This window comes from Rhipicephalus microplus, chromosome 10 (genome assembly GCF_043290135.1).
Source record: "Rhipicephalus microplus isolate Deutch F79 chromosome 10, USDA_Rmic, whole genome shotgun sequence".
Taxonomy (NCBI): domain Eukaryota; kingdom Metazoa; phylum Arthropoda; class Arachnida; order Ixodida; family Ixodidae; genus Rhipicephalus; species Rhipicephalus microplus.
In genome coordinates, this window is record NC_134709.1 from 7,796,322 (window position 1) to 7,813,323 (window position 17,002).

The window sequence follows — 17,002 nt, forward strand, 5'->3', positions numbered from 1 at the left end:
CACTAACGTATATCCACAGCAGCCTAGCGCGCCTCGCCTGCTTTTATTTTATAGTGAATGCGCGTCGCAAGATTTGTCACTGAGAAAAGTTTAGCTCGATGGTGGACCAAAACTAAACGATTAGGAGGCCTTTAATTTTGGTCACGTACGCACAAGTGTGCTTACATACAAACACGTCAAGGTGGATGCGCTCCAGCCATCACCTGGCGGTGTATGACACAAAGTATAAATAACCGTTTCATTCTCGTGACGGCATCGCTGAACTCGGAGCGCAACCGGAGATTGCACTTCCGTTTCGCTTTTGTTTTTCCCTTGTCATCACGGCACGTCGCGAGCCATAATTAGCTCCTAAGCGGGATCGAAGGAGCCACAGCAGCGTATATTTCTTGCGGCAATGGTCGTGTCGTCCACAAATACTGCCATTACGCACACGTCGTGTGTTGGCAGCAGTTACAGACCCTCAACCCTTGAAGCGTCGTCGACATATCGACGTCATTCCTGACGTCTGTTGTCACGTGGAACTACCCAATAAGTCGCGAGGTGCCTACGAAGCCAACTGCTTGCTGAAAGCAGGCAATAAATGAATCGAAACTCCAAGGCGCAGCCTTCAACAGGGGAGAATAAACACATTTTACTCTCGCGGAGCCACTCAGGTAATGTCCATTGTGAAGCTGAATTGGACGCGAATAAATACCTCGGATATGCTTTTCTTTTCAGTCTGCTGAGAATTTAGTTCCATCTTCAACAGCTTATATTCAAAGCTCTCAACAAATTTTCCACAAATACGATCTGGATAGGAAACTTTAGAGTGTTTATCCATTCAAGTTTTTTTTTTCCTCGCCTCTTCGTCCTCATAATCAACGCCATATCTCGCCCTCTCTTTTTTACAACTCTTACCCTTCCTGAACGCTGCGTAGCAGGTCAATATTCAGGCAGTCGTTTGAGCATTTCTTCCATAATGAATATACCTCTCAGTGTACCAGGAAACTAAACTTAAGTTAGTCAGGAGAAATAGGAGGAATAAACAAACAACAAACTAAAGCCGAAACATGCGTATCTCTTTTCAGGCTGAGTACATCTTGCGCAACTCTTTAGGGCATTGTGCTTTGCAAGTCAACCACTAGCCTCTGTAGCAACACAACTGCATTCCAGAATGTAGTTTGCCGGCTTTCAAAGCTGGAATGCCCTGTCGGTTAGGAATCCTGACACTGTTTTCATTTCAGCCAAACCTATGACACTAAAAATGATTGGATTTGAATACCACGCTTAATGGTTCTTAACATTCAACAACAGGGAACAACAAAAGTACTAAGTTCATACAAAACAGAAAAGCTACAGAAACAAAACCTATTCAAATCGCTTCCTGGGTTGTTGTTGCTGGGCCTATTGTATTCGTTCGTAACAGCTGAACCTATGCGTGCGTAGTGCAGGACTATTAACTCAAACAGCTGAAACAAATTCGTTCGCAACGTCTTCAGCTCTGTATCATGAACCGAACTGGCGCTAACCCAGAACAGGTCTGCGAACACTGCTGAGACGCGAGGATGACGTCTCGGAATCGGGACGACCAGTATACTCGGAAGACGGCTACGAAACCGTTTGCGACGCCTACGGTTGCGCCATCGGACCCGCCTGGACGACCAATAAGTCTCGCGAGTACGCGCGCACAAAGCGAGCGAGAGACGATGTGCCACGAGAGGTCTGCTGAAGACTTCGAGATTGGCGGACGCACACAGAGCGAAGATTGCGCGAAAAAAAAAAGAAAGAAAGAGTGTATGCGGAGGGAGCGAGCTCTAATTTTATCCTCGCGGAGGATCCGGACGGCAGAAAGGTCCCGAGACTGCGGCTTATAGCGCACACCCCGCCTTCCTTCCACTTCACCTCCGAAGGACCCGGTTGTGTAGCGTGCTCGGGGCCTCTTCCTCCGACAGAGCGGCGGGTCTTCTTGGCAACGATTGCCTCGGGCTCTGCTCTCTTTCTTGTGTTAACCGGTAGGCAACGCGCTCTTTCGCTGCTAGCCTCTTTCTTCCCCGGGTGCGGAAGAATCGAGCCTTTTGTCTGGAGCACCCTCGCTAATTGTTCGTTGTCGCTGTTCCGGCGGAGCACATCTTGAATGCCCGACGGCTTCTTCTACGCGACATTTATACTCTGAGGGTCGCGGTTAATTGGTCTCGATTCGTCTCAAGGCTAGCTCGAGGCGGACGTATGGCGTTCCCTGCCGTATTTTCGTCACTTGCGATCTGCGGTACAACGCCTTCTGGTCTGTTATTCGACCTTCTTGTCTTTAGTCTCTTGGGTGCCTCTGCGTTTCATCAACCTCGACTTTATTACACCTTCCGTGCATCCAAAACGGATGTCCAGCATGCATAACGTATGCGTACCGGTCGAGTACAAATACATATCGGTTATGCAACATCTCGCAGCCCACTGTGACGATGGACACGTAGGGTGTTTCGATCGGCAGCCATCAGCCACCGTATGCCTGCGGTGTGCTGTGATAGTCACCGTATTAATTGAAAACCCTTTTTGAACCTTGTCATTCTATATATGCGGTGAATATTTCATGCTTGAGTGCGTGCTAATATTGCTTTTTTTTCTGTGTCGTTTCAGGTGACCATGTCAGACGTGGCCGATTCTGTGAGTAACCCACAGTCTCCGGTAAATGGCATCTTGCTGGGTGAACCCCTGACGCTTGACTTTGACCCAATGAGTTTCCAGCTGTCTTCCCCGACCGAGACAAAAACCCCTGTCGATCTTATCGACTCGTCCCCCGAAGACCCTCCCTTTGCTAACGAACCCCCTGAAATCGCTAACGATACTAACTACAAATACAACCCAAAGTCCTACCTCTTGGACCTAGAATCACTGCAGGAGCTGCAGGCCAACATACAATCGACGTCGTCTACGACGCAAAACGAACGCGACGCGATGGCGGAAGAGGAACGGGGCGAGACGACGTTGAACGATACAGCTGCACGAGGCGACGCCGACCAGAGGCCGGACCTTCTCGTGGGAGTGACGGTGACGACATCTCCCGGAGGACACCAGGCCTTTATACTCGAGGAGGACGAGGACGAGCTCGATCTCACTGACCCAAAGTCGGAAGACGACTCTCGTGAGGTCGACCTCTCCGTAGACGCATCCGATTCCTCGTCCAGTCTAAACCCGGAGAGCTCCAGCCCGCTGAATGGAGGGCCACCCGGTAGTAGCCCTACTGCACAACAGGAAGACCTGATCGGTTCCCCTTTGGCCAACCTTCCTGAGGACGGAGTCGACGAGGAAGAAACGCCCACGCCACCTGTGAGAGGAGAGAGCTGCCGTGGCGGGAGTTCTGTGCAAATCGTCGACCTCTTGACTTTGGACGAAGGCCTGGGAAGTCCAGGAGAGCGGGTTGACAGCACAGCAGTAGGACAGTCGATAGCAGAGTGCGTCTCATACCAGGTGACCACGCCAGATGAAGCTGAATGCCGACCGGAAGCAATACCGGAGGAGGAGGAGGAAGCAAGTGACGACGGATTTGGCGGAGTCAGCAGCGCCGTTCAGGAGCTGGCCAGCTTCGTTGGAGAAGGCGCCGACGCCCCACAGCCTGATCAGTTTGTAGATTACGTGGTGAGCACGCCTGAAGAAGAAGAGGACTCGGCCTGCAACGTCGAAGACAATTTCACCAGCCCCGTACCCGAGATGACCAGGGAGACGTCGTCGGCCATGAGTTCGGATATGGACACGTCCTCAAGGACGACCAGCGTGGAGACGGTGGCGTGTGCCAGTCCGCTGAATCATCAGCAAGACGCCAACGTCTTGAGAAGCCCTCTGAGAGGGGAAGGCACTCCTCTGTCTCCGGATCGGCACGGCGATTCGCTGGACCCTGCGCATAGTCCTAACAACCTTTGCACGACCCCCGTATTGGCTTGCTCACCCACTGACACGGCAGAAGCAGCTGACTCGCCAGAGCTTGAGAGCAGTGAAGATGAGTTTGAGTATACGCCTGTAAGTCCACTCATGCTCGATGCCCATATAATGGGCGCAGCTTGCTCACGCCTAATGTGCGTTACCCCGCTTGTGCATGTCGCTTCTTGATATGAGTGCTACAATTGTGCATACTCTTGTGTTCTATAGTGGAAATGAGACCCGCATCGACCATGGTAAAAGGAGCTTTATGTAGTCTAATGCACACATTGAAATGCGTCATTACAGGGCAAATAGAAACCATAACTACAAGAAGGCTACTGTACTCGAAAAAATAATGACATCATAAATATAGAAAATGTGTACTGCGGAATAGCGCAAGCTGTGTAAAGAAAAATTAGCATTCACGAGTTCATAGCACGACTCAAGAAGGAAGTTCATAAATATTTCTCGCAAAAAAAAAAGAAAGTCTCGTAGTTGACAAAAAAAAAAACTTGTCATGGAACGGAAACTCACAGCTTAAGTTTTATAAAAAAAAAACTCGGCAGTGGTTCATACTGCAATTGCCGGTCATTGTCGACAACACGAAGATAACTGATTAAATTTCGCAGGGTTTGAGGACGTTTGTACGTGGCTCGAAAGGTCAGTGGCAGCGACAGTGCCCCGCTTTAACTGAATGTTAAATAGGCGAAAAAAATGATACCTGGCGATAAAGGCTAGCTACCAAAAACCACTTCCGGTTATATGCAGCACAGAAACAATGCAACATTCTAGCGAAATGGCAGTGTCGCACAACAAAGCATGTGGATTTCTAGGACTACTAAGCGCTGCCCGTATGAAACAAACTGGGCCCCATTGTAATATTTTAAACACTCTGGCAAGGCACGCTGGTTGTAGTGTGACTCTGATTTTATTAGTGTTCCAGTGGGTCGCTGCTGCACATAATCGGAAGTCGTATCTGGCAGCTGGCTTTTTTTTTTCGCCAGATAGTTTTTTTTCTCCCCTCTTTTACATTCACTTACGGCAGGCCACCGTTGTCGCCGACGAGAGATGACGCCACTTTCGACCCCTGACCCCAAATCAGGGTCATGGAAATGTGAAAAGGCGTCGTGCGGTAGTGTTCCAACAGATTATCAAAGGGTAGTCTCACGCATGGCCATTTACCATTGTAGCGCAAACGGAGAAACCAGACTAAGTTCAGCATATGCGACACCAACGGTGACGAATGGACTTGCGGGGTCAGAGGTCAGTTTGGTGGCAGATCATCAAAACTTTTGCTTCGTGATACACCATAGGCGTACGCACGAGGAGAAGCAGGGTGGGGGGTGCCAAATGCTAGAAGCCTCTTTAGCGGATCCCAGGAGGTCTAAATTTTCAGAGCCCTCCACTACGACGTCGTTAAGGATCACGTAGAGGTTTTGGGACTTGAGAATTCATGAATAATTATTGTGCATTACAGGATGTCACACCAGTCGTCGCCTGAGGCTCTCGAGATGTACTTGAATAAACTCTCCTTTTAGGCCACATGAAATCGTAATCAAGAAAACGAGAGAGCGCGAACCAGAGGGCAAAGAGCGACTAAGCGCTGGCTGTTGCATCAACAACAAAACAAAAAAATGGTGATAAGTGCGTGAGCGAGCCTTCGATAGCGCTCCTCACCAAAGAACGTGCATATTTTCCAATTGGATAATGGCGTTTTCTTCTTTCGGATCACATTTGTCCTCTCACACAGATCCTTTCGTGACCAATGTGCGTATACAAGCTCCATTATAGAGAATAAAGCTTTGGTCAGAAACGTAATAGAGTGGAAGCACGCACAAAGAACGAGAACAGAAGGGACGTCCCTGTCTTTGATCATGGAGTACCAACTATAGCCCGATCCGCCACCTTTCAGAGCTTTGGTCGTGCAGGTCTAGTGCAGGCCATAATTACTTCGGCTGTGCGCTCCTCGAATCGTTGATATGTCACAGCGATTATCCATGCACTGCGCCGCAGGCGGGCGTTACAAAGTCCTCGGTCACCAAGAGCAAGCGAGTGGTGGCGAGCGCTCGGACGAGCAGCAAGGAAGGCATCACGTTGCAGCAGTCGAGCGTCACCTCGACGAGCAGAGTGGACACCGAGCTGGTCACTGCCAGGGGTGGTGCCTACGATGGTCTGAACGGCGTCACCGAAAAGACCGAGGTAAGCTTTACGTATAGAGCTGCATTCCGAGCTGACTTGTACTTTGGTGATCACACACACAGCAAACCATTTTACACCCTCAAGGGGGCTCTATCATGTATGTAACGAATCAAAACGCACATCATAGCATAAACGGAAACATTCGGGTAGGGGGGGGGGGGGGGAGGGTACTGATCTTTTGAATACTTTTTTTCCAATAAAACAAACACTTTGCCAGTTGAGGGATATACGATTGCATGAACATCAAAGGATGCCATAATACACTGCACAGCCAACCGTATACGGAATGATATATCGCGTAAGTACCAATTGGGCACAGCGCTCGGGCTACGCAACCATACCATAGAGAAAGATACTGGCCAATCGAGCCTTTTTGCGGCTCGATAAGAAAGGGTCTGACCAACCGCTAGATGGCGTACACATGCTCTCTTCTGCTCGTTTTTCGAGACATGTAATATCCACATCGGAAAGACATTGAACACTCAAGATTGGCATCGAAGTTTTGCAAAGACGAAATTTTATTGATTTGTGCAATTTTCCATATCCGCTCAACATCGTGTCCCGCGGAGGACGTTTAATGCTTTGCAACAAAAATCCATCAAGTCTAGCTAAAAAGTGTTGTCTTTCTGCATTTGTTCTGCACAAAGGGTGCAAATTCATGTGGTTTAGATGCACTGAACAGTTATTCACTTTGCGGAAGCATGGGTGTGTAGTCTAGTGGTAAATGCACTAGCTTTCTAAGCACGAGGGTACGGGTTCAAATCTCTGCATCAGAAAGAAAAATTTATTTTAATTATGTTGAAGACATTATCGGGTCTGACCAGCCACTCGTGGCGCTGAAAACAGCTAAGTAGCTTGGCCGCAAGGCCACTACGGGAATGTCCGCTCTATCCGTATGTTTCTCTATGACCATACACCGAATGTGCAGGCACACTATTTTGAGCTGCCGTTCAGTGCTGGTGACTATGCTCCTATTTTGCATAATTAAACGAAAATTCACATGATATGGCTCAGTTTGCGTAAGGCTTGCAGGCAGTCCTAAGTCACACAGATATGTTATCCTAAAACCACGCAGTATTCAGCGCATTTCAGATTAGCGAGTTTCGATTAACAGCTGGTACTCCTGTCGTATGGGCCATGGGTGTTTTGATAATCCATAAACGCATTACCTCCTAAATGGTGCTTTAGTAAAGCAGCAACCCTCGTGCTAACGAAATGCTATTTGGTGCAAGCAAAGCAGCCTTGCACCCAACTTTGCGAATTCTGAAAAGGTTAAAAAGTGTTTTGGCTGCTTGAAATTAAGGGTGCAAAGCGGTTTACAGGTGGGATTAGCCAGACAGCCCTGTCCGGCAGTACATCCGAGCATCTCTATCTACAAAGTTGACAATCTGACATTTTATCCAGTCTTTCGAAGGAAAACTAGAACAACGCGAGACAATCTCTCGCGCTCCTCCTCGCAAGACCACCGGCTTCACTTGTGGAAAATATCTTTTTCACTCGTGCGGCACTTAAAGTATTTATTCTCTATGCCCGAAGACTGCCCGGCTCATTTTGCTCTCCGGCCTTGGTAGATTTCTGCGCCTTACTTGAAACATCGCTTTCCAAGTCACGCGACACAGGGCACGTAACTAGCAGCGATCATTTGATAACTCTTCAGACCTCCTGCTAGAACAACGCGGAATGACGGTTTGGCCTCGTTTAGGCCTAGTTACACACCGCCATTTGTCGACAAGAATCGAAGTCTTCTTACACGTCGTCATCAACGCAACGCGTGACTTGCAAAACGCCGCTTATTCGATCACGAAACAGGGCGCAATGGATGGTATGCATACTGCCGACACAAAAAACTACAGCTATCGGATAAGTATAAAGGCGATTCATGTTTTTTACTGACAGCAGGCCACACCTCGACACCACGTGCAATATCCCGTCATATTTTCCGGCATATGTCCGAACACATTTCCTTTGTTTCTTTATTTCTATTCCGCAGCGAGTCCTGACTCGAAAAGGGGCCACAGGCAGTTCAGCACACGTACTTCCAACAGAAAACCCAGCTTTGCGAAGAACGAAATTGCCGCCTTGCTGCCATTAAAGTTTGGCAGCGCGAAAAAGACACCACACGAAATGAATAAAAACGAGGTATAGAATTAAGGCTGCAGCGCGTCCGTTCGGCGTGATGGTCTGACAGGAGCTGTCACATTCGACGCCTCGTGCGAAAGCACCGATCTTACGCGCTCGCGAGGGTCTGTCGAAATTCTTAGCGCTCTTCGGGCGCTGAAGTGAAGGCAAACGGGCGCTGCAGTGGTGCGTCTACTCGTGTGCATTGTGCTTCTTTGCGGGCCCATCCCTGAATGCGTGCAGTCTTGCAAAAAAGTGAAGCACTGGTTCTATCCATCATAATGTTCGTATTAAGGCTATAAAGGAAATATTACACTTGCCTCGTGCGGTCATCGGGATAATCATGAGTGTACAAGCGAACATATGCACGAGTATACCTCAACAGCAAGCGTTTCTCATTCCCATCACGAATTACGCAATAGACACAAAAATCTGAAACTGCACTGCCTGGCGATGCGAGCATCACTGTGCATGCGTCAGTTTCAAATGACCAGTCAACAGAGTTCCCACAGAGCTGATTTCTTTCTTTTTGTAACACGATTTTTTTTTACGCCGGGGTACACCAAGACTTCAGCGACGGGTTTCCGTCACGGAAATGACGTCGAAGAGATACGCACGATCAGATTTCGAAAGAAAAAAGTCCCGTCTTCGGGTGGGAAACCATGACCTCACGGTATACAACAACAGATGCCGGGCATGCTATCCACTGCGCTGCAGTCACACACTCGCGTTATTTTCTTCGCAGAACCATCGGTCAGCCTAGCTTCGAACTAAGTTATGCATGACTATATTCAAGAATAGTCGGACAGCGTTCGCAGCGGGTACATTTTCCTGGATTAAGCATCCGTTTCCTCTTCCGTTAAAAGCTGACACAATGTTCATGAATTCTCTAATTGTGATGCAAATAAGATCCCGTCGCCTACAACGAAGTCTTATATATCTTTCTTAAATATATGTAGTTTTCTATTTACGAGCATAACTATAGTCCACGTGGTATTCCGCCTGCAAAGCGCCCAGGGAAAAATCGATGCGGCCATGCAGACCATGCAGACTGCGGCCATGCAGACCACGCAATACTGACAAATCATCTTGAAAATGGAGTGAAGGCTATGGACGCGGGGCTTCCGTTTCGTGTACCTACGCAAGTATAGTGCGGCAATTAGTGGCTGATTTCGGTTTTGCTCGTCCGCAGCATTAACGCCTTTAGGAAACTGTACACACAGCAAACGTAACTGGAAGAAACATTTAAATCGTTCACTATATAAGTTAGTGTCACACTAGAGTATACTTTTGTTGAACTAAACAGCGCGTGCGCGGCCGCTCACTAATTCCCACTATGTCATGAACGATGTACTTACTTCGAAAAAACGGGCGTGCTTTTCTTAGAAGATGGTCCCAGAATAAATAAAGCGGCATTTATTTCATCGAGACAAAAGAGAAAATCAGTAAATTTCAGTACTGTAATGTTAGCAGACATGTGTTTCGGTACTGTAGCTTTCCCAATACTGTCAAGAAAGTACGCGACATACAGTAGGGCGATATTTCCAGCATCTCCATCGGCGATTCTGCGCCGTTTTAGCGGAACATCGCCGACGCGAGCAGGAGAGCGCCTCGAGGCGCGCGCAACAGAGCGACGTGAGAGGCCGTCGGCGCGCTTTTTGTTGCCGCCCCGTGCTCGCCTTTGTTCGATGCGTAACTTGATGGATCGCCGCTGTCGACCGACGTTTTGGAGCCAGTGAGCCGAGGCGCCGAGCCAAAGCCAAGTCGATATCGAGCCGCGAAAGGCAAGGAGACGAAAAACAAGTCGACGAGCGTTTGTGTGAGCCGCGCTCAACTCCGTAATCGCGTACCACGATGCTACCCTCCTCTTCACTCACCGTCATACTTCTTTCGGGACCCGCATTTCGGCGCCACGTGCGAAACCGATTAGCTTTTGATACAGCACGCTCTCTTGATGAAATGTCATCGCCATCGGCGTGTGCAGCTGTGCTCTGAGCACGCTTTTTCGTAATGGGCGTCAGGCTAAATGCGTGGACGTTGTTGCGAAGCGTAAGTTGGTATCACTGCTTGACCGCTTTTTAATGCTTTTTTTTTATTTTTTTCTCTCTTCTATTGTAGCATGAGATTGTCTCTTTGCTGCGTGCGCATGGTGGTTTTCCAAAATAACCTTGCAATCACCTCGTTTATGTTTGTTGTGGCGTGTGGTGGTGGTACATGTTGGCAGTGGCGTAAATCACGGGGAGGTGGGGGGGGGGGGGGTGAGGGAGACGTTTTTGTGCTCAGGATGTGTGTGGGGGGGGGGGGGGGGGCATTTCTCGCTAGCGTGCCCCCTTGAAATTTGTTCTTCAAACATCATATCTCTGATTTGCTTGACAGTTACATCGAGCGCGTTCGAATTTTCTAGTGTTTATTGTTTAGTGTGTTCAGTATCCCTCAGCTGTGTAATACAATTTAAATCAACCTGTCGTTCGACCAGTTTCAGAGAAGACTAAAAGAAAATGCAATCACGCGAGCTGAGAACCGATGCTCGTTTATTTGAAAGCGAGATTATAATTGTTATATAATTAAAAGTAAAACCCACATTTATTAAACTAAAATGGTTACCATGTCAAGGTGTGTGTCCCCCCCCTCCCTTTGAGATATTTCTGTATTAACGCCACTGCATGATGTTGGAATCACCTTTGGCATTTTGCTGAGCGGGCTGCACAGCAAAGCGCGAAAGGTGATCGGGATGTTGAGTGTGTGCTGTGCAGCATTTGATTTAAGTTGAGGCGCTACCACGCAACACTACGTTTCACAGCAACAGTTCAACTTATTCATTCGTATATAGAACATGAAAGGAAAAGCACTGGCATGCTCGTTTGCTACCTTGCACATTCGCATGTGTGATGTCTATTTGCTGAGATGCAAAATCCCCGAACAGGAATCAGTGCTGTCTTTCAGCATGTCATTTACACTACATATAAGTACAGATCACGACGCTAGAGATAGGTCCGATGCCTCTCCACCTTGTTAAAATGCATGCGGAAGGCATAAATCTGTATTACAGTCAGACAAGGCTTCATTTGAATTTTGCTTCCACCGTATCAAAAATAAGAATTTAATAAGAATTTAATTCAATATATATATATATATATATATATATATATATATATATATATATATATATATATATATATATGGGCGCACGAATGGACTTCTACATTGGCTCCAAGCTGAAAAAGAAAGCATTAAAATAATCGCTAGGTTTACAGATAACATCCCAAATAATACGGCTACATCAATCTTATGACAAGCGCATTATATGGTAAACGAAAGCTTCAACCAATGATGTCAGTGCGTTATGGCTGTTCTTAAATAATATAAAGATAATTTCAATGTGTATAATTCACATATACCTTAGCTACAATGTTGCGCTAGCTGAAGTACATCGCACCTCATCTGCCTTAGCACGTGAACCTCTCATAATTATTGCATACATTTTGTATTGAAGCTATGAAGGGATAAACTTCGGGCTCATTCCTTACTCCGTTTTTTTGTTCTTTTTATTTTGTTCTTTCTAGTTTTTTTTAATAGTTGTGACATTCGCGCGACTCTAACCTTCACAACACTAGTCATTTTATCACCCTCGTTTAACTAAAGCCTCTGTGCAAATCATTTGAGTTGCTTACGCTAACGTCATTTGGGAATTACATTTCTGCGCTTCACGTGCTTATTAATAAGAAAATTGTTGACACCCCATTGCTAACACTCCGTCCTTAACATAACCCTCCAGAAAAAAAGGAGTTAAAAAATCGAAAAAAAAGGACACCTGACAACGTTTTGTTCTTACGATCTGTTGGTACAGTCAAAGGGAACTGAAATTGTTCAGTTATGTGTCATTGTAGATAAAGAAAGGAATTTGACTGACGCATGCTCACCGTTTGACCTTTGTGTTCTAACAGCTCACTAACGGCGCAGACGACGACTATTACCGGCCAGAAATAGAATGCCCCGTGTCGGTATCGAAGCTGGTAAGCATGTTATATGATTTCCTTTTCTTAGTATTCTGCGATGAGAAATCGATGAGCATAGATTGTCGCTGATGGCGACTTTTCGACAAGCTGAAATAAACAAATGACGCGAAACAATTGAGGAAGGATTGAAACAATTGAGGATCGCTTCACGTATCCGTGCTCCCCTGAACGCTTTCGGTTTGTGCATATTCATTTACGCCTTTGAGATTACGCATGACGTTACGGATGGAAACCTCGTTAATTCAACTACTTTTCTTGTACTGTAGCGTGAATTGTTTTTAACCACGGAGCATCGTTACTGCAGCACCAAAAACATTAATGACGCCTCTCAATGTTATAGAATATTTCCTTACAACAGTCGGTGCTGCACGCTTAGTTTGCACATTACTTTCCTAAGGAAATTATGACTGCACAGTGAAGATGCTTTCATTATTTTAATTTTTTACTACTTCATAACAAAGACATGCGGTACCGCATGCCTTTGTCCTGTGACACTTTTCGTAGAAACAAGAGTCATAAGGACTGTGCGCTAATCTAGAATTGCTCTATTAGGTAATTACGTTGCTCTATTAGGTAATTACCATAGCATAAGAGGCACCCACGAGGAAAAGTGATGGGCGTCGTTTATAGCGGAAATAAATTTGCTCTGAAAGAACGGAGTATTGCGTTCCTTCCGCTGAGAGTTGTTTTCTTTCCGTGACTGGCGCCTTCAAATGCCGTACCGAATGCAGAAGGACGTTTACATATCATCCGGGAAGGACACCGTGGACGCCGAAGCATTCAGAGAGATCGCTGTCACCGGAATCGACATCAAGTCTCTGGTACGACCCGCATTGGCTGAATCATGCACCGCGCGGTGAAATTCTAAAACCGAGAAGCTTACATGCAGTCATGCCCGGTATTTGGGGACATATGTACGTACTGCCATCTTTCGGTGGCAGCAACGGCTTCTTGCCGCTACCGAATTGGAAGTAATGGGGAAAAAATCATATCAGATGAACAAAGCTAGTTATCATAAACGACTTTCGCTTATATATACTGGGGATTCGCTAGACCATTTTGGCCAAATTGCAGCATCACACTACGATGCGTGCGGCTTCCTGGGACAATTTAACAAACCCCATTTTGAAAAACACATGGGGCCTCATTGTTAAGTATAAAACACTCTGGGAGGCCCGCAGTTTGTAGTACGACGCTAATTTCACCAGAATGCTCCGTCTCTGCTGAACATACCCGGGAGCCGTTTTAAGTTACTAACTTTTTTCGTCAGATACGATTTTTTTTCTTTCTCGCCTCTTGTCAATTCAATTACGACAGGCCACTGCTGTCGTCGACGAAAGATGGCACCACGTACAGTTGTCCCCCAAGTCCTGGTGATGACTATTCTAATAGCAGTCAATGACTTGTCTCGCTTTAGTCATATGAAGGATATTCATGATAAAAAGTGTCGTAGAAGTTAATTCAAAAATATTGGCTTCAATTTATTGAGTTTTTATTACCGCATTGCGAAACGATGTTCTCGCGCTATGGAGCTGAAATCATTGAAGCGGTAACGCAAGCGCGAATCGTCATATATAGATTCGGTACCTAGCGTGCCAATACGTCGCACTACGTTGTTAACGAGAGAAAAGCGTAACTTGACCACGTGCTGTAAATGCGTCCGAAGTGGTATCCGAAAGGTTCTTGCATAGGTACTCAACTGTTTCTGCACATGGCGACAGTCGATGCGGATACCGTTACCTGACTGATTGCTTCCTACGACACGGCAGTTATGCATGTAGCACTTTCTTAAACTATTACAATTCCTTGGTTTGGCGTCGCGTGCCCCATGTATACATTAAAGTCAGAAACTGTGCGAGCGCTGCTATCAGCCTGACATAGAATTCTTGATTGGAAAGGATCGAGCGCAAAGCTTTCGAAAGAGGAATTAAAAGGGACACGTCAGCAGACCAGATGTTGAAAAAAATAATGTTCAGCAACGCTAGCTTATGCGACAGAATAAAGTTAAATGTGCTGCTCACTACCGAAATTAATGAATAAGCCGTTTTAGCACTAGCATGAAACAGAGGTTAACGCAACACTGTTTTTCGCTTCCCGTTAGTCCATCACCAGACATTGCAAACGAGCAAACGCTATGCGGGAGCCGGTCAGCGGTGACTGTGTTTGGAAGGTTTCGCAGGCCTCTTCAACGCCAAAAAAAGACGATGGTTAAAAAACAAGGCTGCGTTCGCTCCCACTCTAAAGAGGCGCATTGAGAGAGAGAAAGAGAGAGAGAGAGAGAGAGAGAGAGAGAGAGAGAGAGAGAGAGAGAGAGAGAGAGAGAGAGCACGCGCATACGTAACAGGCAATCTTTGAAACGTCACCGACCGTGAATCGTTATATTCGTTCTTCATTCATTCAACACAGCACATGCAATGCTTCGGCCACGAAACAAAGGCTGAATATATATATATATATATGTATAACACCTAGGATCACGATACTTTAGCTGTCAGCGCTACGTACAAGGTTCGCCAAAAGTTCCGAAGCCATGTTTTCATAGGACCATATACAAGGAGTAGAGGCCTGGCAACTTTCGACACACACTGTACTTATAGCGACAGACATTTCTGCTTAACGATCATTGAATACACTACATGCTACTGCCCGATCCAGTAGGCCTGTCATATCTAATTGTATCAGAGGCCGAGTGATCACGGATTATGGCCAGTTTCTTTGTGCCGATTGCGCAGTACCTCTTTGTGACGATAGAAATTTATGTTGTGAAAACTTTGCCCACGTACATCTGCACTTCGCATGAAGTGCTTGTATACCTTGCTGCTCTTGTCTTGTTTTGCATTTGGACTCTCTCGTGTTTTTGTTCATTGTTTTTTGTTCTTGTTTTGGCATGAAACGTGTGTGCTTTCTGTGGCATGCGGACCGTCCCATAGAAATGTCAGTACGAACGGACAATCAAGGAGAATGGAATACTTTCGCCTTCACGTGAGGTCATTAGCACTGGCATCGACTTCGAGTCTTTGGTAAGTACCGCATGCATACTTCAGCCGCCCTTGTTTACGTTTCTCCAGTTAATGTTGCTTTCGACCATGTCTTCCTTAAAGGGACACTGCAACACTTTTTCGAGTAATGCCAGAAAACGCTGTCCATTGGTAGTCAGCTAGGGCTTTTAAGAACACCAAAGCGTAAGATTAGAACGTAGCACGCGGCCTGGAACAAATATTTAATTGTAAAGTCAGCTAGAGATCCTCTCTCTACAAATTACGCCATATACCGACATTACTGCACCATATGCGTAAACTAGATGGCCGTGGACTAACTTGGGCTTAATGAGCTGCATAGTTACCGCGTCCGCCACGAGATGCCGCCACGAGCCCGCACGCACCCTCGTCGAGGTCACAACACACGCTGACGAAGGGACGCGTTTCATTGGGCCCTTGTCCTCCTCCCTGCACATCTTTCAGCGCACAAGCTGGCACGAAATGAGCAAGCGCTTAAATCCTAATACAAGTCCTTGTAGTTCCGCTCATACTTGCCGGATTTTTTTTTTCGGTGATCGATTCATGAGGCAATAAGCTATTGTAATGAAGCCATTCAACGATCATCAGAAAGAGTGTTGCAGGGTCCTTTGATGGTCAAACTAAAGAAAAAGTTTTTTTATCAATTATTAGTAAACTGTCCTTTAACAATGCCAAAAAGAGCCATCTTACCGCGAGAAAGCGCTTTGTGGGGTAGAACAAACTGGCAAACTAAATTTTCAGAAACTAGCCATGTAAAGTCTCCGACTACCTTATTACGCACCGTAATTATGTTTTAATGATAAGGGGTTGCACAGGCAGTATACCAGAAGCGTCAAAATCCGCGACGTCGACTCGAATGATTGGTGCTGGAAACGAAATCAGCGTCGTAAACTGTTTTCTGCTTCGCGTTTTCTGGTCTACCGAGCGTCTTTTAGCGCAAAGAGTTGCTAATAATAATAATAATAATAATAATAATAATAATAATAATAATAATAATAATAATAATAATAATAATAATAATAATAATAATAATAATAATAATAATATCTAGGGTTTACGTACCAAAACTACGACATGATTACGAGTGGCATCGTAGGGTAGGGCTCCAGAAATTTCGACGAACAGGAATCCCTTGACATGCATGAGCACGGCCCAGTGCACGGGCCTTTGGAATTTTGCGTGGAAAGAGTTGCTTTGTTTTGGCACTGCTAAAGCGCACTTTACTCACAAGAGAGCAATCATGTTTCTCTTTAGTGTTCCTTTTAGCATTCTGAAGGTTCTTACTGAACTTATTTGTGGAGACAAATTTATTCCCGAGTAGAGATATGCGTAAGGTCACCTTTTACGAAGTTTGCATGTCCGCACGTGCACGCATTATCAATTGACTGCTTCTAAGTTATATTCTAAGACGCCTGCTCTTTTGCTCTGCATCAGTTTTCATTACCTGTAGACACTACTAGCACTTCATCCCTACCTTGCGTGTTGTCTATGCAAAGTTGCAGTAGACATATGCGTAGTAACGTGAAAGGTTGGCCGAGTTAGTGAGGTGTGGTGAATAACAGCGCAACACCGAGGCAAGGACGAAGAGAAAAAGGACATTGTGAGGACATCGTGCGTCCTGATTGCGTGTCCTCGTCTCGGTGATGCACTGTGGTTCACCGTGAAACATATGCGGCTCAGACAGGATCCCTCTCATCACGCGTACCGGCACGGGTTGCGCGTAGCAGATTCAAGTTCTAGAAATGAATGTTAAGCGATTAAAGG

General features: G+C 46.2%; 2 protein-coding genes across 22 annotated transcripts in view; one reads left to right on the forward strand and one right to left on the reverse strand.

Moving 5' to 3' along the window:
- LOC119180953 (uncharacterized) overlaps positions 1 to 17,002 on the forward strand; it is a 311,773-nt gene that overhangs the window by 185,723 nt on the left and 109,048 nt on the right. For 8 of the 19 annotated variants that reach the window (XM_075874959.1, XM_075874960.1, XM_075874961.1 and 5 more), the window contains exons 1-5: positions 2,644 to 3,987; positions 5,902 to 6,087; positions 12,150 to 12,218; positions 12,953 to 13,042; positions 15,152 to 15,241. In XM_075874959.1, the coding sequence (XP_075731074.1) occupies positions 2,707 to 3,987; positions 5,902 to 6,087; positions 12,150 to 12,218; positions 12,953 to 13,042; positions 15,152 to 15,241 (1,716 nt within the window). In that variant the 5' untranslated portion in view covers positions 2,644 to 2,706. The other 11 variants (XM_075874974.1, XM_037432096.2, XM_037432100.2 and 8 more) reach the window with 5 other exon arrangements.
- Positions 1 to 17,002, reverse strand: part of LOC142774551 (uncharacterized) — a 149,475-nt gene that overhangs the window by 126,098 nt on the left and 6,375 nt on the right. The window lies entirely within an intron of this gene.